Source organism: Cynocephalus volans, chromosome 9 (assembly GCF_027409185.1).
Source record: "Cynocephalus volans isolate mCynVol1 chromosome 9, mCynVol1.pri, whole genome shotgun sequence".
Lineage (NCBI taxonomy): Eukaryota > Metazoa > Chordata > Mammalia > Dermoptera > Cynocephalidae > Cynocephalus > Cynocephalus volans.
The window spans coordinates 35,426,399-35,452,016 of record NC_084468.1 but is presented as its reverse complement, the minus strand read 5'-3'; the positions used below and the strand labels follow the sequence as shown (position 1 = coordinate 35,452,016).

The window sequence follows — 25,618 nt, the reverse complement described above, 5'->3', positions numbered from 1 at the left end:
AGAGAGTGGACTTTTATTCATGTGGTGAAATAAAGGCCCTTTGTTGTATTTTTCTTTAACAGAGAACAGAGTTCAGAGGCAGCAGAAACTGGAGTTAGTGAAAATGAAGAGAATCCTGTGAGAATTATTTCTGTCACACCTGTAAAGAATATTGACCCAGTAAAGAATAAGGTAAATTTAAAAATTTAACAAGTAGATTTTTCCCATGGAGATTCTTATTACAGTTTCATGGTAAGGGTAAGAAACCTACAGTTGACAGGTTGATGTACATACTACATTTTATACATGTATGTATAGCACTCCCTGAAATACCTACCGTGCTTCCGCTCTCCAAAAATGATTCTGCCACACTACCCAACACCTTGAAAGAATAGGTATCAAAAGGTTTTGAGACCTTCTTTCAAAAGTTTGTCGATTCCTGCCAAAGGTCAGCACTGTTTTGTTTCTGTTGTATTTTTAAAAGTTAAACTTTTATGATTTAGCCTTTTAAAGTGTGTTTGAATTTTTATTTAACAGCCACATTCTTTATTTTTGACCTTTAATCTATAGCATTCAATTTTCTTAACAATTTTTTGGCAAGAGAGGGGAGTATAACATAATTGGTAGGAGCATCAGACCTGATTTTGAACCCTGGCTCTGCCACTCTCTGGCTAAGTGTTGACTTGGGCAGATAGATTGCTTGATGCCTCCAAGCGTCCATTCAACTGTAAAATGAAATTGATAACATATCTCAGTAGGAATGGCTTGAAGGTACTATTAAGTATTTCTTTTCCCAAAGAATAGTAGTCTTAACTTGCTTATCTTTATTTCCTACCACATATTTTTGGTGGTCCTCAAATGTTTTAGGTATTACCCTCAGGTATGTAAAATATACTAGGATTATACAGTTATTTCACTACAGCTTAACTTTTCCTATCCAAACTCTCATTATCTGAACTCAAATTGAATAGATAAGGATGCATTTTTACATCATCCTCTCCTTACCCAAACTCTTGCTACTTGCTGTCTGAAACACAGTATATCAGTGGATTCAGGTAACAGGGTAACTCTCATTATCAAAACTCTTGGAATCATTTTTTCTTTTTAATTAGCATATGCATTATTACAAATTGTAATTTTTCTTTGTGCCCTTTATCCACTTTCTCCCTAACACCCTCTCCCTCCTACAGAACTATTCCACAAAAAAAAAAAAAAAAAAAAGTGAAATCTAAGAACCAGTAGATTTGAATGTTGTGCGGTCCTTGTGTAGAATTCAGCAGTCTTGATGTAAACAAACTTAGATACAGAAATGCATATTGCCACAGGCATTTGTTAGATGTGCTTATAAAGCATATTAAGAGGTGGTGTGTGCGTTATCATGCAGGGACACAGATGTTTATCTAGTACAACCAGTCATCTTTAAGCTTTCCAGACCCTACTTAAAATTATATATAATTTTGAAAAATTGGATATTTAAATTTTTATTTTTGAGAGGCCAAAGCCTTACTTTCTAATTGATCTGTGATAATTTTTTAACACTTCCAATGAATTTTTTGACAAACTTGCTGTAGCCTGAAGAGACAGAGATTGTATTTTAGCAAAAGCTTGATAGCTTTCCAGTCAAGTTCCCAGGAGTTGATGTGGTCATTTCTTTCATAGGCCTGATCCTCAGCCCTATAGGCTCAAGAAACTAGCTTGTTAGTACTATGAAAATATGTAAAGGTCTAAAGCGGTATTTCTTGCTAACCAATTTCTTAGAGATGGATGTTTAATCCAATTTATTAGTTTATGTCTATGAAAATTATCCAGCAAACTGGATATGTATGTACATATACGTAATTTTCATAAATGTATAAATATGATTATGTGCATGCATGATTGGGGGGGCTTGCTGATATGGGGATCTGAACCTGTGACCTTGGTGTGTTAAGGCTGCAGTCTAACCAAATGTGCATGATTTTTAATGTCACCTTTTTTTTCTTTTTAAACAGTCTAATCTGTGTATGTCCTTTTTTTCCCTCTACAGTCTTTTTTCATGTGTATATACACACTTTGTTTCCCACTACAATGTTGCAATGAATATTCTTTACACACACACACACACACACACACACACACACACACACACACACACACTCACACACACACTCTCTCTCTCTCTCTCTCTTACTGATGATTTTATTTCTGAGGTCCAAGTTTCTTGTAAAAGGATTGTTGTGTCAAAGGATAAATGTATTACACATTTTAGACATTTCCATATTGATTTCTTGAAAGACTGGAATACTTGGCATTTCTTCCAGCAAGGTATGAGAGCACTGTTTTCTCTACCCACTGACAATAGGTTTTACAGTTCTTTTGAATTTTTTTCAGTCTCCAGTATCAAAACTAATGCCCCACTGTTGTTTTAATTTGCCATTTCTCTCCTGTATGTTGGTTGATCCTTTGGATGTGCACTTCTATAATTTGCCTGTTCATATTTTGCCTTTTATGATTATTATTATTCATTTATTTTTGGCAGCTAGTCAGTATGAGGATCCTAACCCTTGACCTTGGTATTATAGCACTGCATTGTAACCAACTGAGCTATCCGGCCAGCTCCCAAAGATAATGATTTTTAAATGGGGGGCTGGCTGGTTAGTTCAAAGTGAGGGGTTCAGATCCCATTACCTGCCAGCTGCCACATAAGTTAAGTGTGTAAATAAGTATAAGTTAGTAAAGTAAAGAAATGTTATCTTTGTCTTGTCTAACTTAGCTTCTGATGCTGTAGTAGTTTTATCTTTTTGTTATTCTTGCTCCCTTCTAATCCAGTAGCCATACAACAGCCAGTGTGGTCTTTTGAAAATATAATTTGGATTATGTTTGTCCTCTGGTTAAAAATTACTATCTTTAGGGCCGACCCCGTGGCGCACTCGGGTGAGTGCGGTGCTGGGAGCGCAGCAACGCTCCCACCGCGGGTTCGGATCCTATATAGGAATGGCCGGTGCACTCACTGGCTGAGTACCGGTCACGAAAAAGACCAAAAAAAAAAAAAAATTACTATCTTTAGCACTAGAATAAAATCCAAATTTCTAAACACAATCTGTCCCATGCCTGCTTCTTCTACCTTATCTTATGCTGCTCTCCCATCACTCTTTATAGTCCAGTTTCCTTAAATCTGCCAAACTCTTTTCTTCTTTGAGTTCAGTATGATGTATGTCTCTTTCCTCTGTCCAGAATTCTTCACTCTTCATATGACAGGATCCTGCTTTAATATTGTTTACAGAATGTTTCCCAAAAAGGACCAATTAGAAATTGATGCTTCCTATGATTTTTTTCAGAACTCCCTGTTATTTACCTCTTAGCATTTGGGGTAATTTGTACTTTTAAAAAAATTAGTCACCTACCATATGAACCTACGTGAGGACAGAAACAATTCAGTTTTGTCCCCAATCTATGCCCAACAGCCAGCCACCACACATGCTAGATGTCCAGTTGAACCGAATGTTTCCTACTTGAGGTTTGATATACTTGGTCATGTTGTTGACACATCTTGTTTTGCCGAGAAATCACCATCTTTTCCCAAGAAGACTTTGCATATCTCTTCTGTAATCCATTGTGCATTGTTTTACAGTTTAGTTTTTGTGGGCTACTTACTCTTGTCCTTTCATGTATTATCCTGGCTGGTACAGGGATCTGAATCCATTCTCTTAAAGTGCGGCTTAACATTAGAGTAAACCTAGAGTAAAATACTGATTTGTGCATTTTCTTACTTAAATTATTACTCTCATGAGTTTTCATTTAAGTAAATTTTCTTGAAACATGAAGACTTGTCATATTTTTCCTCATTCTGGAAAGATTTTCAGGGGAAAATGAAAATGCATTAATTGAAAATATGTAGTCTAATTTTTTGGATGATGGTATGTTCTTCTGTTCCTCTTTAATCAATTAAAATTATATTAATTAAAATTATAATTGATTCCTAAATATCATTCATATAAAGGTCACTTTCATTCTGAAAACTATTGTTTCTTCTAAAGTCTATTATGTCTATTATAGTAAAATTGAATTTTATTATTTCGAATATTTTAGATAACAATCCATGATAAAATAGAATAAGAAAAAAGGGAAATGTTCAGAAAATAGTAGAAGGTTAATGATTGCAGTAAAAGAGAGACAAAAATTTGAATGAATGGGATGAGAAGTTAAAGAACTTCATTTCACAAAACTACAAAGATTTTTGTAGGTAGATGCATCGTTGAGAAAGAAAATAAGATATTGAATTCTGAAAATACTTTTCTTTTGAAAGTAATAGATTTAAGGGCCGGCCTGTGGCTCACTCGGGAGAGTGTGTTGCTGATAACACCAAGGCCATGGGTTCGGATCCCTATATAGGGATGGCTGATTAGCTCACTGGCTGAGTGTTGTGCTGACCACACCAAGCCAAGGGTTAAGATCCCCTTACCAAGTCATCTTTATTTAAAAAAAAAAAAAAGGTAATAAATTTAGGGCATACATACCATCAATAAAAAGGATGTTTTCATTTGGAATGGGTACAATAATAAAGCCAAGTAGATTTTCTTTATTTAATATGTATGACCTGTGCATTTTGATAAGCATTTGTTGAGCATATTATATGTGCCAAGCACCATATTAGGCACCAGGAACGGTCCTTCTTCTCAAGGAGCTCACTTTGCTAATGGAATATAGGCAATTAACTAGAAGTCCTGGAATCCCAATTCCTTTAAAAACTTTCAAAATATTTTTTCATTGTATAAATCATTGATATGTAAGGAACTTGTGTTTATGGAATTGTTTTGTGCTCTTTTAGGAAATTAATTCTGAACAGGCTACCCAGGGCAACATAAGCAGTGACCGAGGAAAGAAAAGAACAGTAACAGCAGCTGGTGCAGAGAATATCCAACAAAAAACAGATGAGAAAGTAGATGAATCAGGACCGCCTCCCACTTCCAAACCCCGGAGAGGACGTCGACCCAAGTCTGAATCTCAGGGCAATGCAACCAAAAATGATGATATAAATAAAACTATTAGCAAGGGAAGGAAGAGAGCTGCAGTCAGTCAGGAGAGCCCTGGGGGTTTGGAAGCAGGCAATGCCAAAGCACCCAAACTGCAAGACCTAGCCAAAAAGGCAGCACCAGCAGAGAGACAAATTGACTTACAAAGGTAATATACATCATTCTTTCTGAACTTTGTTAGACATTTTGTTTTATTCTTAGTATATTCCAGTCACCCCAAATACCTAGGCATTTGGGACTGAAAAGTTCACTTAGTTTTACAGAGTAGGTTATAATGTCATTTGTTTTTATTTCATAAACTCTAGTTTTAAGGTACCAATTTGAAGAAAGATCTCCTTTTTTTTCTTTGGTTAATTTTTATTTAGGATATGGTATTTTGATATTTCTGTTTTTTAACAAGGAGAATATTATCTTTTGCTGGGAGCCCTTCACATGGTCACACTGGGTTACAGAACACAAAGGGCCACCTTTTAAATACAGTGTCCCAAAATTAAGAAGACAGTCATGAAATATGAGCAGATATATCCAGATCACCTTCTACAGTATCTCATGGCATCAGATCCAGAAGGCCCAAACCTGTTCTAAGTGACAGTGTGTTTCTCCACACTTGTGTTTTTATCCACTAATAAATGCAGTAATGAAAGCCAATATTGGGAGCAAACTTTACATGACTTTTTTCCTCAAACCTGGACCTTTGACCTTTAACAACATATTTAACCTCTGCCTCCTTTTATTCATTAGTAATACAGTATAATACCTTCCTCAAAGGATTGTTCTGAAAATTAAATGAATCGATATAAAGCACTTAGCAAAGTACTTCGTACAGAATAAATGCTCGGTAATTGTTATTACCATTGTTTTGAATTCTAGTCGCCTTACTCCTTAATATATAGTCGCCTTACTCCTTAATATATAGTCGCCTTACTCCTTAATATTTTCAGTTATACAAAAGTTGAATGTTTTCCCAGAGATGATCAGAATTCTTTAATGGGTTTTTAGAGTTCTATCCTAGCCATTCCTCGTTCACTCAAAAAAAATACTGATCATCACACAGGCCACCTAAGCCACCTGACCTACCTGACCTTTCCTCCCACTACTTGTCCTTTTGCCATCCAACTAAAATATCTACATATATACTTGGACCCTGAAAATTTTTTAGTAGCAATCAGACCTCATCTCTGATTTAGGGCATTGTAAAATCCATTGTTCTACTTTAGCTACACCACATGCCCCAACATCATTAAACAAGACAAACAAACAATAATGGCTTACATGCCAGAGACTGGTTTTGATCAAAAATGGCATTTGGCCTTAAAAACCCTCACAAAGAATATTTTAAGAGTGAAAAGGCACCTTCAAGGTCTTAAGTAAGCCATTTAGTAGATCGATGGGCAGTGTGTTATCCAAATACAGAATTCTGTGATTTGGAAGGGGTTAGAGTGTACTGGTCAGAAGGGGATACAGACCCTTGACCTTGGTATTACAAGGCTGCGCTCTCACCAAGTGAGCTAACCAGCCCGCCCGTCTGTGACTCTTTTTTTTATTCTCAGGGAAGATAGATGGTTAAACTAGATGTTCATGATAACATCATACTGTGTTAATTCAGAAAAATAGATTAAACATTTTGCACAAGTACTTTGGAAACTTCTGATTGAGTTATTAGCTGCTGATTCATGATTAACAAAACAGAAGTATATTCTAAAACCTTCTCCCAAGCCTCCTCTTGCCTTTTCTGTTTTGTCCTGGACCTAATATACAACTCTGCCCTTAAGTTCTAGCATTATTGCTGAGGCTTTGAATCCTGATCAGAGAAACCTAACTTACTCTGGAAAATCAGTATTATAATATTGCTCACGATAACCATGTGCATAGAGTTGAAAGCTTTATAGTCACATAATTGCTCCTTGTACATACTTGGTAAATACTTAGCAATTAGAGTGCCAGCCATTGTGCTGTGTGTTGGCAATATGAAAGTATTCAAAATGGATATGTTCTTGCTCTCAGAGTATACTTCCCTACCTTGTCAACTCCAGAAGAGAGTAGAAAACTTTCATTTTTTTTTTTTTTTTTTTGTCGTTTTTTCATGACCGGCACTCAGCCAATGAGTGCACTGGTCATTCCTATATAGGATCCGAACCCGCGGCGGGAGCGTCGCCGCGCTCCCAGCGCAGCACTCTACCGAGTGCGCCACGGGCTCGGCCCAGAAAACTTTCACTTTACATTTGTTGATTGATACAATAAAAGTATAAGAATTATTTTTTTAAATTACTACATAAAACAGGATAAAATTCTGACACATACAACAACATAGATGAACCTTAAAGACATTATGTTAAGTGAAATAAGCTAGGCCCAAAAGGACAAATATTGTATGATTCCACTTATATGAAGTACCTAGAATAGTCAGATTCATAGAAAGAATGGTGGTTGCCGAGGGCTAGGGGCCAGTGGGGGTGGAGAGGTGTCGTTAGTGTTTAATGGATATGGAGTTTCAGTTTGGGAAGATGGAAAAGTTCTAGAGATCGTGGTGATGGTTGTACAGCAATGTGAATATAATTAATGCCACTGAACTGTGCACTTAAAAATGTGAAAATGGTAAATTTTGTTATATGCATTTGATCACAATTTTAAAATTTGCTACATAAAAACAATAATAGCTAACACTAATATAGCGCTTCTTGTGAGCCAGGCTCAATACTAAGCTCTTTATTTGTTAAACCATTAAATCCTTAAAATAGCTCTACGTATATAAGTACTATCATTATCCACAGCTTACAAAGAGGAGGAAACCCAGGCATAGAGGTCCTGTGTAGCTTTTGGTTCCTTTGCTTATATAAATGAGGAAGCCAGGATTAAACCAAAGCAGTGCAACTGCAGAGTTTATACCTGCCATACTATATTGTACTTTTAATATTAAAATTAAATCTCAATTCTACATTCACTATATATGCGTACAAAGTTATTACAGTGAACACTCTGAAAATACTTACTTTCATATTTTAAATATCTAATGTAGCTCATAAATGTATAGTTATAAAGTAGAATATATTTGCACACAGTTTTAATAACTTAAGTAAAAAAGCTAGTAAAATAATCACAGGTTAAACCAAACCAACTGTAGTCTTCTTTTAAACTCTTTCAGACTATATACAAACAAAAGCCCCCCTTCATTTTAGGGCTAGAGAGGAAAACCAAGGAAAATGTCAGATGTTTTTGAAAGTGGTAAACTAAAGTAAATGACGCACCCAATGCTAAGAACAAGACCGTGGTGAAAATTATTTAGAATTATGTGTAGAAGGCCTTTGGGCCTTTGTACGGTGCCTTGCATAAGTATTAGTAGCATAATAGTGATGATAGGAAAATTATTCAGCATATATCTGACTTGCAAACAACCATTGTGAAGAAAGTACAACCTGATATTAGAGATAAGGAAATGAAGACCTGAAAAGACCTTTCTCAGGTCACCTGTCCAGTGCTGTACAGGGCAAGGGCTTCAAGTCAAGGCATACCCCTTATTTAACTACCTCACTATACTGCTGCAGGCTCTGCATCCCAAATCAGAAATCAGAAATCCTCCAAAATCCGAAACTTTTTGATGTCCAACAGAATGTTCAAAGAAGGGCCGAGCCTGTGGCGCACTCGGGAGGGTGCTGCGCTGGGAGCGCGGCGACGCTCCCAGCGGCCGCGGGTTCGGATCCTATATAGGAATGGCCGGTACACTCACTGGCTGAGTGCCGGTCACGAAAAAGAAAAAAAAAAAAAAAGAATGTTCAAAGAAAATGCTTCAGTGAGCATTTCAGATTAGGGATGCTCACCCATAAGTGCAATGCAACTATTACAAACACTTTTGGTCCCAAACATTTAGGATAAGGGATACTTAACCTGTAACAGCAGTAGCCATAGTTATGTTTTTCTTCTAACTTATATAGTTTTTTGTTTGTTTGTTTGTTTGTTTGTTTTAAAGATGACTGGGGATCTTAACCCTTGACTTGGTATTGTCAGCACCATGCTCTCCCAAGTGAGCTAACTGGCCATCCCTACATGGGGATCCAAACCTGTGGCCTTGGTGTTAACAGCACCACACTCTCCCAAGTGAGCCACGGGCCAGCCCACTTATTTCTAATACAATATATATATGGCAAGTGCTAACTTCTGTAGAATTCCTCTTACTAGGTTTTTACTGACAGCAGTAAGTCAATAATTATTTTTAGCATGATCCTTGTTTACATGATGTATTTACTAGTTCAGGGATGCTTTATTCCAACAAACATGGAGAACATATGTAAAAATTTACTGGCATAGATTTGATCTGGGAGTTGATGCTGAGCATTTTAACTTATAAAGTTAACTGTAGAATTTTTAGATCCCTTTGGATTTTTGTAATAAATGTATTCTTTCAGCGATTTGTATATATGTAGGTTCCAATAAGTATTCTTGTTTATGTTTTGGGTTGCATTTGGAATTGTTACTTCTTTTGAGAAAATTCCTTCAATTTACTCGATACATTTATAAAAATCAGCTATTTGCACTGTGGTTAGGTAACAGTACCTAAACAACTGAATGTTAATGTTGGCTCTCTGAGTTTTGGGTGAAGGAATGATCATTTCAGTAGTTTAGTTTGCTTGTTTTTCCTTTATAAGGTGGAGCTCTTATCCAAATGGCAAGCAATTCTAAATGTTTTGCACTGAAAATGTGTTTTTAATAGGTCTGTTGATTCTTGAGTATGTTTTGCTTACACTTAAGGCCATATCGTTCCACAAAACAGTCCTCAAACTTGAGACTTCTGGGGAATCTGTGAATTTAAAGTGGATAGCTCTAGGAAAACAGACAATAGTTTTCTCATCTTTCGATTAACATGTTTTATTTAGTACGCTTAATATGGTAGTATTCAAGGATCTTGGAATTTCTGTTTCCATTAAGCAAAGAATTTACTGATTTCCTATGTTCATTTGGATATTGAGAATGGTTTCCTCATATCACATTGGTTCATATCTTAGAGTTAAAGTAACACCTAAGTGAGTATCCTCATGTGTTAAACAACTGCATATTAGTTTGATATGTACATTCTTTCAGTAACCAGTGAATTTTTATCAAAATAACATGCAATTTTTCAGAAGCCAAATTCTCGGTAGTGATGGCGATTCACTTTGGGACATAGAATCAAGTCCAGGAAATTCTTCCAGTGACCTGGGTCGTTTAAAAGTCTGTGAGAGCAGCCAGGAAGATACTGAGGACTCAGAGCTAGTAAAAAAGGAAGCTTCCTGAAGGTGCAGCAGGCAGCTTTTAAAGGATTCTTTGTCATATTATTAAACTTGTTTTGTATATAATAACAAATTAATAGTCTCTGTAAGAATCTTAATAATCACTCCACTTTTTTAGCATTGTTACGTTTATAAAATGTGTATGTAGTTTTAGGGTTTGGGAATGTATCTTTCTTTCTCTCCCAAGTTTGGAACTGTTGAGAAAGAGACACAGTCTTAATACTGATAAGGCTGATTTAAAATATGGAAGTAGCCCACAAGCAAGGTGTGGGCTACTAAAGCCCTAAACTGAACAACCACAGGCAAACTAGAATGCACCTCTCAGCAAAAGAGAACAAATTTAGACAAGGCCAAGCCCAACATGCTCAGTTTCTTTCCCCCATCTCATCTGTTAGACAGTTTCTCCTCCCAAACAGGAGTAGGTGAGAGGAGGAGGAGGAAAAGAGACCGTATATCCCTCTCTCCTGTGCTTCCAGGGATCAGAATTTCCCTCCATATTAGTGAAATGGGACGAGTGGGCAATTCCTCTTAACCTCTTAACAGAATTAAGCTAAATATTCCTCCCTGGTTTTTGGAGGTTTGGGGGATTTTTTTTTGTTTTGTGTGTGAACGAAAATGTATGTTTCCCCAGCTCAGAAGTCAGAACTCTCTTTTTTCCTGCTTATAAATTCATTTTGCTATAGTGTCCAGTAATTTTTCTTCCATAAGTTTTTGAAAATATTAATAAAAAATTACACTTATTTCAAATAAATAGTTTTTATTGTTGTAAGCAAATACGGCATTAAATAGCAACACTTAACAGTTGAAAACAAACTTTGTTGGTGTTTTGTTTTTATATAGTTTAGGGAAAGATTCCTTAAACCAAGTCAAGTGTCAGGTGAAAATGGGAAGAAAAAAAAACTAAGATTTTAGATGATAACCATAGAAATGAAACCAATCTGGTTTGATTTGTATCCTGTCTCCATCTCTTCTAAGTTTTCATTCTTCTCCTCTCCCCAAGGTAAAAAGAAAACTCACTTGCAAAGGGAGAAAATGAAGGCCAAACAGAAGCAGGCTCCAGCTTCTGCAAAACTAGGATTCAAAATGTCCCTGAACAGAAGATGAAGCTCACTTCAGAACACTCACTTTCTGCCTTGAAAACTGAAAGAAACTATTACTTCCTTTTCACATGACCACAAGTCCTCTGATGGAAATGTACAGCAGAAACTCTTGAGAGGCTAAAAGCAACTCTGTTCTACCCCCTCCCCTCCAGACTTTTCTTATGAAGAGTCAATAATTAAGCAAATTGCTTAACACATCGTTCCAGTTCCTGCATATCTGGAGTTTAAACACACAATACACCATTAATTTCCATGCTGCAGTTTTTGTTTTAAAGAAAGTAACAAGATGTCCTTACACTGACACTGAAAATTCATCCATTTTAAAGCCAGGAATTCCCATTACCACAAGAAAAAAATAGAAGTCTACTGAATTAATTTTTTAAAAGGAAAGAGATCAGATTAAATATTTCTTTGTTTGTTTTTCCTTTTGGAAACTTTTATGTATAATTCTTTCTGCCTGCCTACTTTTCTGCAAAAATGAGATGTACAGATTTCAGTTCCCTGCTATGAAAAGTGATGTGGTGGCAATTTTATAAATGTTGCTTTCTGATTTTTATCAGAGTGAGAAAATAATTAAAATTATTATTGATTTGCAAGTAGTAAACACCCCATTTTGATTCCCCTTCATTTTAGTTTAATATAATTTGCAATAAATGTACATATTGTTTGTTTCATAAAGCATATCACTTTAAAATGGTGTTTACTCCTGTGATTATGTTGGAATATTTGGAATTATAAAGGAGTAAAGACTGTCCAACACTTGGTTTTATAATGTTTGTCACCAGATTTTTATTATTGATGTAAAAAAAAAAAAGTCAATTTTTTTTAATAGTTGGACTTTGGCAGCTTTGTAAGGAAAGTTGGAGGTTTTAGGATTGCTATCAATTTTCAGCATTGTGCTATTGAGAAATAAGTGTTTTGCTTTTGTCTGCTGGTCTGGGCTCAGTTTTTATGTTTATTTTAACTGTTGCATCAATATATTATGTTTCTTGGCATTGTTCAGCATAGGTAATGTGTGCACTTTTTGTGTACACATAATCATATTTAAGTTTTTTGCATAAAATAAATGCTTATAGATGTCATATGGCAGTCTTTTTTAATCTTTATCATATGCTTTCTTGTGAATTTTTTATGTGAAAGGGCTAAAGTCATAAAGAATATTACAGTCAACTCTCCATTATCTATATAAAATAGTGACTGTGCCTCAGGTTTTTAATTTTGTGGTAATTATGAACTAACAAAATAACGACGGCAAACTGCAAGACCTAATTCAGGAGGACCTTGACATCTGTCCTTTCTCACGCTCAAAGTTATCTCCTGCCCCCGCTGTCCCCTTTAGGTCCATCCCCAAAGCCCTAGCAGAATGCGCTCACCCAGTTTCCTTACATGTGTCTAGTGTGGGTTAGAGGAAATAACATCTGCATTATAACTTGATAGGCTGTAGTCCACATGGGATATAAAGCAAACCATAAAATGTGTCAGAAAAGGATGTTTATTTTAGATTAAGAGTAAAATTTGCTGGAAGTAAATGTCACTTGAGTTCTGATAGATAATCAAGAGTTGGCTGTATATTGACTCCGAAAGAAAGATGAGGAATTCTTTTACTTATGTATATACACACACATTTAGGTATCAGATGTTTAGGGAACAATGGATACCAATGATAGCAAACAGTATCTTTTAAAAAGGCAGAAAAAGCACTACTCTTCCTTATTGCTTCTTCTGAACCCTTTAGAAAGAAAATATAAGATATTGCCTCCAACATGCTGAAAAAAAATCTATGCATAAGTATCAGAGAAATCCCTCAAGCAGTCAGTGGGTATGTTCTATTTAGAAAGTTTAAAGTTCTCTTAGCATAAGTTAACTTGATTCTTAAGGCCTCCAATTTGTCACCAACAAAAAGTGCATTGATAGGGATCTCCATGCTCTCTCACTCCTCTTGAACAATTGCCCAGCATCACAGTTTACTAGATTACCAAATACTAAGTCATATTAAACAAAACAGCAGAACCATTTGCATTAACTTATAGCTGTTTGGATTTTTGCAGGAGAGGAATAGCTAAAAGGATCGTATGTAAATGGCCCACCCCTGATTCTGCAAAATGATGCAAATTTTTGGCACTAAGGGAAGGGAGAATAGGTTGGTAGAAAGATTAAACTGATGGGGAGGGACTTGTTTATGGGAAATTTGTCAGTTTTCCTTTGAAAAGGAAAACGTAAAATCCCTTAGGCATTTGGTATTCACATCTCAGAGAAATACATCACAAAAGTGCAGACTTATATTTGAGAATTAATGTTAACCCTTTGTGTCTAGTTTGAAGCTTCTTGTATTTGTCTAAAACTACAAGCCAGAATTTTGTATCTCCTTTGATAAAAAGTGTGTATAATGTAAAGTAGTTTTGCATATTCTTGTGCTGCACATGGGCTGAATTTTTAAAGTTTTTTAAAGACTTGAAGCAAAACCTTGTAATTTGTGTAAATGACAAGTGTAAAATTTACCATAAAATGCTAAAAATATGCACTGTTTCAAATAAAAAGAAGAAATGCAGCATTATATAGTAGTGTGGAGCCCTGAATATTCATGTATCCCCTGGTATCTCACAAGGTGATAAAATGTCTTTGCATATTTTGTTTAGATTCTGGAGTCTGCATATCCTAATAAGAAATCAAATGCCATCTTCAAACTTCCTGGCTAGGTACTCTGATCTGACTTACCACTGTAAGAATTGCCACTGAGGAAGAATTTAATGGAGGATAAATTCGGATGGACATTTGGAAAACTTTTAACCTAAGAACTTAAAAGCAGCCTTTCATTTATATATCTTCTAATATATCTATTCATCATCAATTTTAGACATGCATATTTACTTTAATTAGTTTAAGGAGAGCAAGCAGTTTACATAAATGTACCTGGAATAAGAGGTGAGCAGAATGTAAGGTGAGAGAAGTTATTATACCTAGTTTTGTATTTTACCCTTAATGGGTTTATCTTTCCCTACCCCAATACTTGTATAGCCAAGACTTTTCTGTCCACTATTTATATAAACTTTGTCAGTAGTTTATACCAACAGTCCCCAGCAGTTCTGACAAGTTTTGTAGCCTACATAGGTAATAATGGTGCTGGCATTGTCTACAAGAAGTTAAAAGTTTGGTACAAGCCAGTAACAGAAACAGTGGAAACGAGAATGCAGAATCAAACACCTTTTCTGCCTGTAAATCAGACCTCCGATTTTTCACCCCCATAAAAGTAATAACCTACATTTCATTTTGTCTTTTTTCAAAGTCTAGCAGGAACACGTACAAGGTCCCATTTCTAAGGAACCTGGGCCAGGCTTGTGATCAAGACTTCAGTTTTGATGTGTTTCTCAAAGTTCTTTATCAGTACTGATGACTAACGTAAGGCACTTTTCTCCCCTCGTTCTCTAGTTACTCCTCTTGTTCTCTAGCAAAGTCCATATCATCCTGAATAAAATCTATTCTTTTCAGTAAACAGAACTATTATCCATTCTTCCTGAAGAACCCTGGAAAGCAACCAAATGGAGATCAATTACACATACAAGGAGTACCATAGCACACAGTTTATATCTGTGAAGCCAATAAGAAAATTGGAAGGTAATGGAGTGGCCATTTTCTTCATAACAGGTATTTATCTGTACGGACAAGGCACAGTGCTAAGGGCTGATTTTAAAAATACAATAAGCTTGATGCCTTAGAAGTACTAGCAATATACTGCAGTACCACAACATAGGCCACTGTGACTTCAGGTGATACATTATGTGTGGACATCGGCGCCCTGATAGATGTGTAGGGCTGGCCAGTTAGCACAGTTGGTTAGCACGCAGCCTTGTAACGCCAACGTCAAGGGTTCAGGTCTCTATACCAACCAGCCGCCAAAAAAAAGACTGTAGAAGCAGAAAAATCTCCCACTTTCTCTGTACAAAGTGCAATTCTGAGAACTGTGTATGTCGGTCCCTTAAGTGACTGGACTGAGCAAGCTGCCTGCCTTGGGGTAAGGAGCTGAGCCTGATGCAGGAGGCTGCTCTCCAGGTTGAGGGTCCCCTGAGAGGAGGTGATCGTAGGCAGGATGAAAATACACCTATATCAGCAGTTACAAGTACTGCCTGGGCACTTCCCGTGTGCAAAGCATTGCTCTGTGGAAGAGAGGGTCTTAGCCCTCAAACCTTGTTCCTCCACCATTCTGAGTGATACCCCTTCCCCAAGCACAAATTTGGGTGTGTTAATAATTCCTATGGCTTCTTGGGACAAACTTTGTGCAACCCTAGGAATTTAGAGGGTTTCTCTAAAGCAAGACCAGGGGTGGGGGCGGGGATCCAGGCAGTGTCCCCATGAAACACCCATTTAAGTTTTGTCCTGAGTTTTTTTGAGAAGAGATCCCACCCTGATGGCCACCTGCCACCCACCCTCCACTCCCCTCCCCAAGAAAACTCCTGAAACCTTCCTTCCTCAGAAAGGAAGGTTTTTGCCATTTTGCCATCTGGTTGCACCTGGCCTGCGACATGTACCCTCCAAGTGAAAAGGTCAGCTGCAAGGTACAGAAGGAGAACCTGCCTCTTTGCAACCCACCTCAGGCTCAGAGCTGAAAGGCTCTGCTATCCTAAAACTGCCTTCATTTTAAATGTATTTAGACTAGGCCCAGGGCCTAGGGTCTCTGCATTTATTGACAGCTCAGCCTACCATAGAAGCTTATAAGTATGAGCAGCAGGGCCTGTCTTTTCTTTGTAAAAGTCAATGCTCATAGGACTATCAAAACTAGACAGATCCCTTTTTCCTCTCTCTCCACACATACACACAACTTGGAGGTTTTATTAATCACAAGGCATTTACGACACCGTGGCAGTCCAGCATGTTCTAGTCTCCAAAGCCAATTCATGGGAAATCTTTTCGTAAACATTTTATAAACTGAAACATTATATTATCTCCAGTCTCCTGCTAATCCTACCTTTTCATCACAGTGGCAAGGAAGTGTTTGTCGTTGGATGACATGATCCTCAATGATATGTGATTTCCATCTTATCAATAATTTTGGCATTGTGTTTTGAAGATGAGTTACCTAAATTTTATAGTTCCTATGGAAGGATGAAGGAAATTACAAATATTCCATAATAATTAGGTGGAAACAAGAGGAAAGCCATTGTACAAACACACATGGCCTTCACTGCCATTTGGCTTTGGGGAGAAGGATTCTGAAAGCACAGGAGGAGATTAGAAAGATTTTTGCCTGAGTTCACTTCCATTTTAATGTCCCAGTTTATGATTAATATTCCGCAACAATGATAATTGAGCAGAGACGCCCAAAAAGGACTGGCAATGCAGCTATATCCTCTGCCCCTTAGGAAAGCTGAATTATGAAGGCACAGATTAGTCAGATGCAAGAGAAACATTTACTCTGTAAATTCAGGCAGGAATCTTACAAGGCTGGAGGTGAATACCTTACAGTGTCAATCAAGTGGCAGCAACCAGTTGGTTAAGGAAATGTCCCCTAAAAATACTTCGGAGGCCAGGAGGCCAAACCTGGGTCTCCTGAGAAAGGGGTTCCTAGGAGGCCTTACTACCTCTCCTGGATCCTCAGAAGGGGAATTGCCCCAAGAGAAGCCCAGTCAGGGAGCCCTAGAGGCTGTGAAGGGCCCCATACTTCAGGATGCCAGCCTGGCACACTGGCCTTCATTGATGTTAGGACTGGTGGATTGTGTGAAGGAGGCCAAAATATTTTCTTAGGAATTTAAACTGAGTTGCTTCCTTGAGCTCCATAAAGCTCAGCCCCACTAAGATGCTTTTCATTTTCCTTTCTCCATAGACTCCCTTCATTTCACGGGGCAAGGTCCAACCAGGCTCCTGTTGGAAATAGCCACTCTGTACCTTTCCTACTCTGACCATCAGACCAAGGGTGCTGGTCCCTGATTGCCTAGTCTGCCCTGGGCCTGTTTTTCCTATGAAGAAAGTAAGGCATAGAGAGGGCATTTGTTCTGCCCAAGATCTAATACCCCATCCCACACCCAAAGCTAATGAAAAGGACTTTTATCAAAAGCTCAACACTTTACATGTGTGGCATATTTAATCCTCACAGTAATCCCATAAGGTAGCTACTATTTTCTTGTCCATTTTACATGTCATCAAAATTCAGAGAAGTTAAATATTAAGCCCAAGTCTACCCAGCAAGAATGGGGCAGAACAGGAGGGGGCTTTTTTTGTTTGTTTGTTTGTTTTGTCGATATATAATGTGGTTGATTATTGTGGCCCATCACCGAAACCTCCCTCCCGCCTCCCTCTCCCCCCTCCCACCCCACAATGTCCTTTCTGTTTGCTTGTCGTATCAACTTCAAGGAATTGTAGTTGTTATGTCTTCTTCCCCCTCCCCCCCTGGTTTTTTTGGTGTGTGTGTGAATTTATTTATTTATTTTTAGCTCCCACCCACCAATAAGTGAGAACATGTGGTATTTCTCTTTCTGTGCCTGACTTGTTTCACTTAATATAATTCTCTCAAGGTCCATCCATGTTGTTGCAAATGGCAGTATTTCATTCGTTTTTATAGCTGAGTAGTATTCCATTGTGTAGATGTACCACATTTTCCGTATCCACTCATCTGATGATGGACATTTGGGCTGGTTCCAACTCTTGGCTATTGTCAAGAGTGCTGCGATGAACATTGGGAAACAGGTATACCTTCGACTTGATGATTTCCATTCCTCTGGGTATATTCCCAGCAGTGGGATAGCTGGATCATATGGTAGATCTATCTGCAATTGTTTGAGGAACCTCCATACCATTTTCCATAGAGGCTGCACCATTTTGCAGTCCCACCAACAATGTATGAGAGTTCCTTTTTCTCCACAACCTCGCCAGCATTTATCGTTCAGAGTCTTTTGGATTTTAGCCATCCTAACTGAGGTGAGATGGTATCTCAGTGTGGTTTTGATTTGCATTTCCCAGATGCTGAGTGATGTTGAGCATTTTTTCATATGTCTGTTGGCCATTTATATATCTTCCTTAGAGAAATGCCTACTTAGCTCTTTTCCCCATTTTTTAATTGGGTTGCTTGTTTTTTTCTTGTAAAGTTGTTTGAGTTCCTTATATATTCTGGATATTAATCCTTTGTCAGATGTATATTTTACAAATATTTTCTCCCACTCTGTTGGTTGTCTTTTAACTCTGTTAATTGTTTCTTTTGATGTGCAGAAGCTTTTTAGCTTGATATAATCCCATTTGTTTATTTTTCCTTTGGTTGCCCATGCTTTTGGGGTCATATTCATGAAGTCTGTGTCCAGTCCTATTTCCTGAAGTGTTTCTCCTATGTTTTCTTTAAGAAGTTTTATTGTTTCAGGGTGTATATTTAAATCCTTAATCCATTTTGAGTTGATTTTAGTATATGGTGAGAGGTATGGGTCAAGTTTCATTCTCCTGCATATGGATATCCAGTTATCCCAGCACCATTTGCTGAAGAGGCAGTCCCTTCCCCAGTGAATAGGCTTGGTGCCTTTGTCAAAGATCAGATGGCAGTAAGTGTGTGGGTTGATTTCTGGATTCTCTATTCTATTCCATTGATCAGTGTGTCTGTTTTTGTGCCAGTACCATACTGTTTTGGTTATTATAGCTTTGTAGTATAGCTTAAAGTCGGGTAGTGTTATGCCTCCAGCTTTATTTTTTTTGCTCAGCATTGCTTTGGCTACGCATGGTCTTTTATTATTCCATATAAATGTCTGGATAGTTCTTTCCATTTCTGAGAAAAATGTCTTTGGAATTTTGATGGGGATTGCATTGAATTTGTATATCACTTTGGGTAGTATGGACATTTTCACTGTGTTGATTCTTCCAATCCAAGAGCATGGGATATCTTTCCATCTTCTTGTATCCTCTCTAATTTCTCTCAGCAGTGGTTTGTAGTTCTCATTATAGAGATTTTTCACATCCTTGGTTAACTCAATTCCTAAGTATTTTATTTTTTTGGTGGCTATTGCAAATGGACAGGCTTTCTTGATTTCTCTTTCTGCATGTTCACTATTGGAGAATAGAAATGCTACTGATTTTTGTGTGTTGATTTTGTATCCTGCTACTGTGCTGAAATCATTTATCAATTCCAAGAGTTTTTTTGTAGAGGCTTTATGCTGTTTGATATATAGGATCATGTCATCTGCAAACAAGGACAGTTTGACTTCATCTTTTCCAATCTGGATGCCCTTTATTTCCTTCTCTTCTCTGATTGCTCTGGCTAGTACTTCCAACACTATGTTGAATATGAGTGGTGAGAGTGGGCATCCTTGTCTAGTTCCTGTTCTTAAAGGAAAAGCTATCAGCTTTTCCCCATTCAGGATGATATTGGCAGTGAGTTTATCATATATGGCTTTGATTATGTTGAGATACTTTACCTCTATACCTAACTTATAGAGTGTCTTTGTCATGAATGAGTGTTGAATTGTATCAAATGCTTTTTCAGCATCTATAGAGATGATCATATGGTGCTTGTGTTTGATTTTATTAATATGGTGTATCACATTTATTGATTTGCATATGTTGAACCAACCTTGCATCTCTGGGATGAATCCCAGTTGATCGTGGTGAATAATTTTACATATGTGTTGCTGTATTCTGTTTGCTAGTATTTTAGTGAGGATTTTTGCATCTATATTCATCAAGGATATCGGCCTGTAGTTTTCTTTTTCGGTTATATCTTTACCTGGTTATGGTATCAGGATGATGTTTGCTTCATAGAATGAGTTTGGGAGATTTGCATCTGTTACAATCTTTTGGAATAGTTTGTAAAGAATCAGTGCCAATTCCTCTTTGAATGTTTGGTAAAATTCTGCTGTGAATCCATCTGGTCCTGGGCTTTTCTTTGTTGGGAGCCTTCTGATAACAGCTTCAATCTCCTTTATGGTTACTGGTCTGTTCAGATTTTCTACGTCTTCATGGCTCAGTTTTGGGAGCTTGTGTGTGTCCAGAAATTTATCCATTTCCTCCAGATTTTCAAATTTGTTGGTGTATAGTTGTTTATAGTAGTCTCGAATGATTCCTTGTATTTCAGATGAATCGGTTGTAATATCACCTTTTTCAGTTCTAATTTTTGTTATTTGAATCTTCTCTCTTCTTTTCTTTTGTTAGCCATGCTAATGGTTTGTCAATTTTATTTATCTTTTCAAAAAACCAACTTTTTGATTCATTGATCTTTTGAATTGTTTTTTTGGTTTCAATATCATTCAGTTCTGCTCTGATCTTAATGATTTCTTTCTGTCTGCTAACTTTGGGTTTGGATTGTTCTTGTTTTTCTAGTTCTTTAAGGTGAAGTGTTAGGTTGTTCATTTGCCATCTTTCCATTCTTCTGAGGTGAGCATTTAATGCAATAAATTTCCCCCTTAATACTGCTTTTGCAGTATCCCACAGGTTTTGGTATGATGTATCATTAGTTTCAATAAATTTTTTGATATCCTGCTTGATTTCTTCTTGCACCCATATGTCATTAAATAGAATGCTGTTTAATTTCCATGTGTTTGTATAGTTTCCAGAATTTCGTTTGTTATTGATTTCTAGTTTTAATCCATTATGGTCTGAGAAAATACATGGGATAATTCCAATTTTTTAAAATTTGTTGAGACTTGATTTGTGACCTAATATGTGATCTATCCTGGAGAATGATCCATGTGCTGATGAGAAGAATGAATATTCTGAGGTTGTTGGATGGAATGTTCTGTAGATATCTACCAAGTCCAATATGTCTAGAGTATGTTTAGATCTTGTGTTTCTCTGCTGATTCTTTGCCTAGATGATCTGTCCAATATTGACAGTGGGGTGTTCAGGTCCCCTCTATTTCCTTCTTTAGGTCTAATAGAGTTTGTTTTATAAATCTGGCTGCTCCAACATGGGTGCATACATATTTATGATTGTTATGTCTTCTTGATGGATCAGTCCTTTTATCATTACGTAGTGTCCCTCATTGTCTCTTTTTATGGTTTTTAGTTTAAAGTCTACTTTGTCAGATATAAGAATAGCTACTCCAAGTTGTTTTTCTTTTCTGTTTGCATGGTAAATTTTTTTCCATCCTTTCACTCTTAGTCTATGTGAGTCTTTATGGGTGAGGTGGGTCTCTTGAAGGCAGCATATAGTTGGGTCCTCCTCTTTAATCCAGTCAGCCAGTCTGTGTCTTTTGATTGGGGAATTTAAGCCTTTTACATTAAGAGTTGTTATTGAAAAGTGTTGATTTAGGGCTGAGCCCATGGCGCACTCGGTAGAGTGTGGCGCTGGGATCGCGGCGACGCTCCCGCCGCGGGTTCGGATCCTATATAGGAATGCCCGGTGCACTCACTGGCTGAGTGCCAGTCATGAAAAAATGACAAAAAAAAAAAAGAAAAGAAAAGAAAAGTGTTGATTTATTCCTAGCATTTTATTGATTGTTGTTTGGTTGTCTTAGGTGTCTTTTATTCCTTGCTCTCTGATATATTGTTTGTTTTCTGTGTTTGTTGGTTCCTTAGGTTGTAGATAGCCTTTTTGTTTGTTTTCTATTCATGAATGCCATTTTTATTATACTAGTGGGTTTAGATTTTTCTTGGGTTTTTATGGCAGTGGTAGTTATTTTTCAGGAACCAAACCCAGTACTCCCTTGAGAATTTCTTGTAAGGGTGGTTGTGTGGTGGTGAACTCCCGCAGTTTTTGTTTGTCTGAGAAATATACTATTTGCCCTTCATTTCGGAAGGATAGCCTTGCAGGGTAGAGTATTCTTGGCTGACGATCTCTGTCTTTCAGTATTTTGAATATATCATCCCATTCCTTTCTGGCTTTTAGGGTTTGTGATGAAAAGTCTGATGTTAGCCTGATTGGGACTCCCTTCTAGGTGATTGGACGCTTCTCTCTTGCAGCTTTTAAGATTCTCTCTTTGTCTTTGAGTTTTGCCAATTTGACTATAACATGTCTTGGAAAAGGCCTTTTTGGGTTGAATACGTTTGGAGATCGTTGAGCTTCCTGGATCTGAAGATCTGTGATTTTTCCTATACCTGGGAAGTTTCCTGCCACTCTCTTGTTGAATATGTTTTCAATGCAATCTCCTTTTTCCTCCCCTTCTGGAATATTCATGACTTGGATATTTGAGAGCTTAAGGTTGTCTGATATCTCTCTCAGATTTTCTTCAATGTCTTTGATTCTTTTTTCTTTTCTTTTGTCTGCTTGTGTTATTTCAAACAGCCCATCTTCAAGTTCAGAGGTTCTCTCTTCAACTTCCACAAGCCTGCTGGTTAAACTCTCCATTGTGTTTTTTATTTCACTGAATAACTTCTTCAGTTTGGCAAGTTCTGGTACATTTTTTTTCAGGGCATTGATTTCCTTGTACATTTCCTCTTTCAGATCCTGTATACTAATCCTCATTTCATCATGATGTCTAGCTGAGTTTTCTTGTATCTCATTCAGTTTCCTTAGAATTATCACTCGAAATTCCTTGTCAGTCATTTCAAGGGCTTCTTGTTCTATAGGATCTAGAGCTTGAGAGTTATTATCCTTTGGTGGTGTATTTTCTTGATTTTTCGTATATCTGGTATCTTTTCTTTGATGTTTATTCATTGTGGCAGGGGGTTTCACAGTCCACAGGTTTGACACTACTGACTGACTAAGATGTTGCTGTGGTTGCCAATTTGGTATGGCTACCTCAGTGACTGCTCAGTTGGCCACTAGTGCCTTGCGTGTGTGGTTGCCTTGCGTCTTGGGCTTCTCCGGGGAGCCACTTCTCTGGTCAGCTTGGACTCTGCCGGGCTGCTGGATCACGGGGCGGTACCGTAGGGTGTGTGGTCTCTGCTGAGCTTCCACCTCCTGTGCTGGACTTCTCCCTGTTCCGTGCACTCCGGCCCGGGCTGCTGGGATGCACCGAGGCACCACAGAGCATGTGGTCTCTGCAGAGCTTCCCCTTCCCCTGCAGGATGTCTCCCTGCTCTGTGCGTGCTAGGCCAGGCTTGGGATGGAGCAGGGTGGTGGCGGTGAAGCCTACCTGCTGTTGGGTCATGCGGCGGCAGCCCCCCCACACGGTGTGTAGACTCTACGGAGCTTCTATCTCCCTTGCTGGACATCTCTGTGCTCCATACGCATTGGGCCGGGCTGCTGGATCACACGGCAGCAGTGTGGTCCCCATGGAGTTCCCGCCTCCCCTGCCGGATGTCTCCCTGCTCCAAGCGCACTAGGCTAGGCTGGGAATGGAGTCGGGTGCCTGTGGTGAAGCCTACCTGCTGGATCATGCAGTGGCGGCCCCACAGGGTGTGTGGTTTCTGCGGAGCCTCCGCCTCCCCTGCCGGACGTCTCCCCACTCTGTGTGCACTGGGCTGGGCTGGCAATGGAGCCAGTGGCAGCAGTGAAGCCTATCTGCTGGATCGTGCGACAGCGGCCCTGCAGGGCATGTGGTCTCCATGGAGCTTCTGCCTCCCCCGCTGGACATCTCCCTGTTCCATATGCACTTGATGCTATGTTTTTATAGTTTAAATCGGTTGATTTGTGGGAGAGAGTGATGCTAGGGAATGTCTATTCTGCCATCTTGACCAGAAGTCTATCTCCAAATGCATTAGTTTCTGAGGCTGGGAAGTCCAAAGTCCATCTGGTGGTGGCGACAATGACCCAGGGGTCTCACATTGCAAGACGATATAAGCAGAGAGAGAAAGAGAGCAGGAGTTTAAACACAGTCTGACTTGACTCACTGCCTCCTGCTTAAGCAGCTTTTTTTTTTTTTTTTTTTGAGGCTAGCCACCAACACTGGGACCGAACCCTAAATCTTGGTGTTTGCAGCACCATGCTCTAACCAACTGTGCTAACTGGCCAGCCCCCTGTATATGCTTTTTGACCAGGTTACTGAGAGGCTCACATCATCTCTGGAACTTGACAGTTAATGAAATATGGGAGAAGGAAGTGGATAATGAAAACAAGATGGGGGGAAGAATTTGTGATCACCTATTGGTTACTATTGCCTACGTGCATGCATTCAGCAAATGGTGTCCTAAGGAAATTAAGATAAAACTGAATGAGACTCACCAGCTAGTGAATGGATAAACAAAATGTGTTATATCCATACAATGGAATACTACTTAGCAGTAAAAAGGAAGGAAAGCTGATACATGCTGAGATGCAAGCCCATCTCAAACACATTGCGTTAAGTGAAAACTGCCATAGTACTACGTACTACGTACTGTATGCTTCTATTTGTATGAAATTTCCCGAAAGGGCAAATCTTTAGAAACAGAAAATAGATTGGTGGTTTCCTGAGGCTGGGGTGAGAGGAATATTAATTGTAAATGGGCTCTTGGGATCTTACTGGAGTGATGGAAATGTTCTAAAACTTAACTATACAAAGCAAAGCAGCATCTACCTAAGTACTAGGTTGTTAAATGATTGCCACGTTATGTGAAAAGCACCACTGTGAACAATAATTGAGTTTACAGGCAAAGCACCCTTCCCATTGGTCATGGGGGTCAGTCTGGTTCAAGCTATAAGGATATGAAAAGTTTCTTCCACATGGTCATGGCCATGGGACTGCTCTTATAAGCCAAAGACACAAAAGACTGTATAAATCTGAGGCCAACTTGTTCTTCCTCTCATCTTGGGAAGTCTCTGTGGGCAGCTGAGTTCAAATGAGGTCTCGGAAGGGTAGACTCAGGACAAAGTGAGTTAGCTGAGGTATCTTCATGGTCACCTTCCATTAGCCTGTGGAATCCATCTCTAGCTGATGTTCCTGACACTGAGATCTTGGAAATCTTTCTGGCCCTTCTATTACCTAATTTTCTCAACTGTAAAGTAACTGCTTCCTAGATGGTTGTGAAGATACTGAGGTAAAATAGGGAAAGCACCTCACACAACGTCTGGCCAATAGTAAGTGCTCCCCTGCGCACAGCTGCTATCACTGCTCAAGCGACTGGGTGTCCCCAACTACGGCCAGAACAGCGGTCAGAGGCAGCGCAGAGATACTTTTGTTCTTGCATGCTGCATCTGTTTTCCAGGCTCTGGGCCGACCACCCCATTTGTGTTAATCAGTCTTTCTTGAGCCAGGGCATAGAGTTTCATCTTTCTCAATTACATTCCCATGCAGTTCAACCTCAAAGAGGCCACATCTATTTTTTAGCCAGGCAGTATCTGAACCTCCATTCTGTGTTTGCAGAACCCTCCCCTAACTGCTATCTCATGAAACACAGTCCATCTCTCTCTGCAGAAAATGAAAATGCCATACACTCACTTTCCCAGCCTCCCTTGCAACTGGGGCTCAGACACACGACCTGGGCTCTGCCAACCACCTACACCT

At 38.5% G+C, this 25,618-nt stretch overlaps 1 protein-coding gene across 5 annotated transcripts in view; it reads left to right on the top strand.

Moving 5' to 3' along the window:
• The window catches only part of PDS5A (PDS5 cohesin associated factor A), a 133,383-nt gene extending 119,477 nt beyond the window's left edge, over positions 1-13,906 (top strand). For 4 of the 5 annotated variants that reach the window (XM_063107949.1, XM_063107950.1, XM_063107947.1 and 1 more), the window contains 3 exons: positions 63-171; positions 4,787-5,139; positions 11,253-13,906. In XM_063107949.1, the coding sequence (XP_062964019.1) occupies positions 63-171; positions 4,787-5,139; positions 11,253-11,256 (466 nt within the window). In that variant the 3' untranslated portion in view covers positions 11,257-13,906. The remainder of the gene's footprint in view (positions 1-62; positions 172-4,786; positions 5,140-11,252) is intronic. The other variant, XM_063107951.1, reaches the window with a different exon arrangement.
• Positions 13,907-25,618: the final 11,712 nt, after the last annotated feature.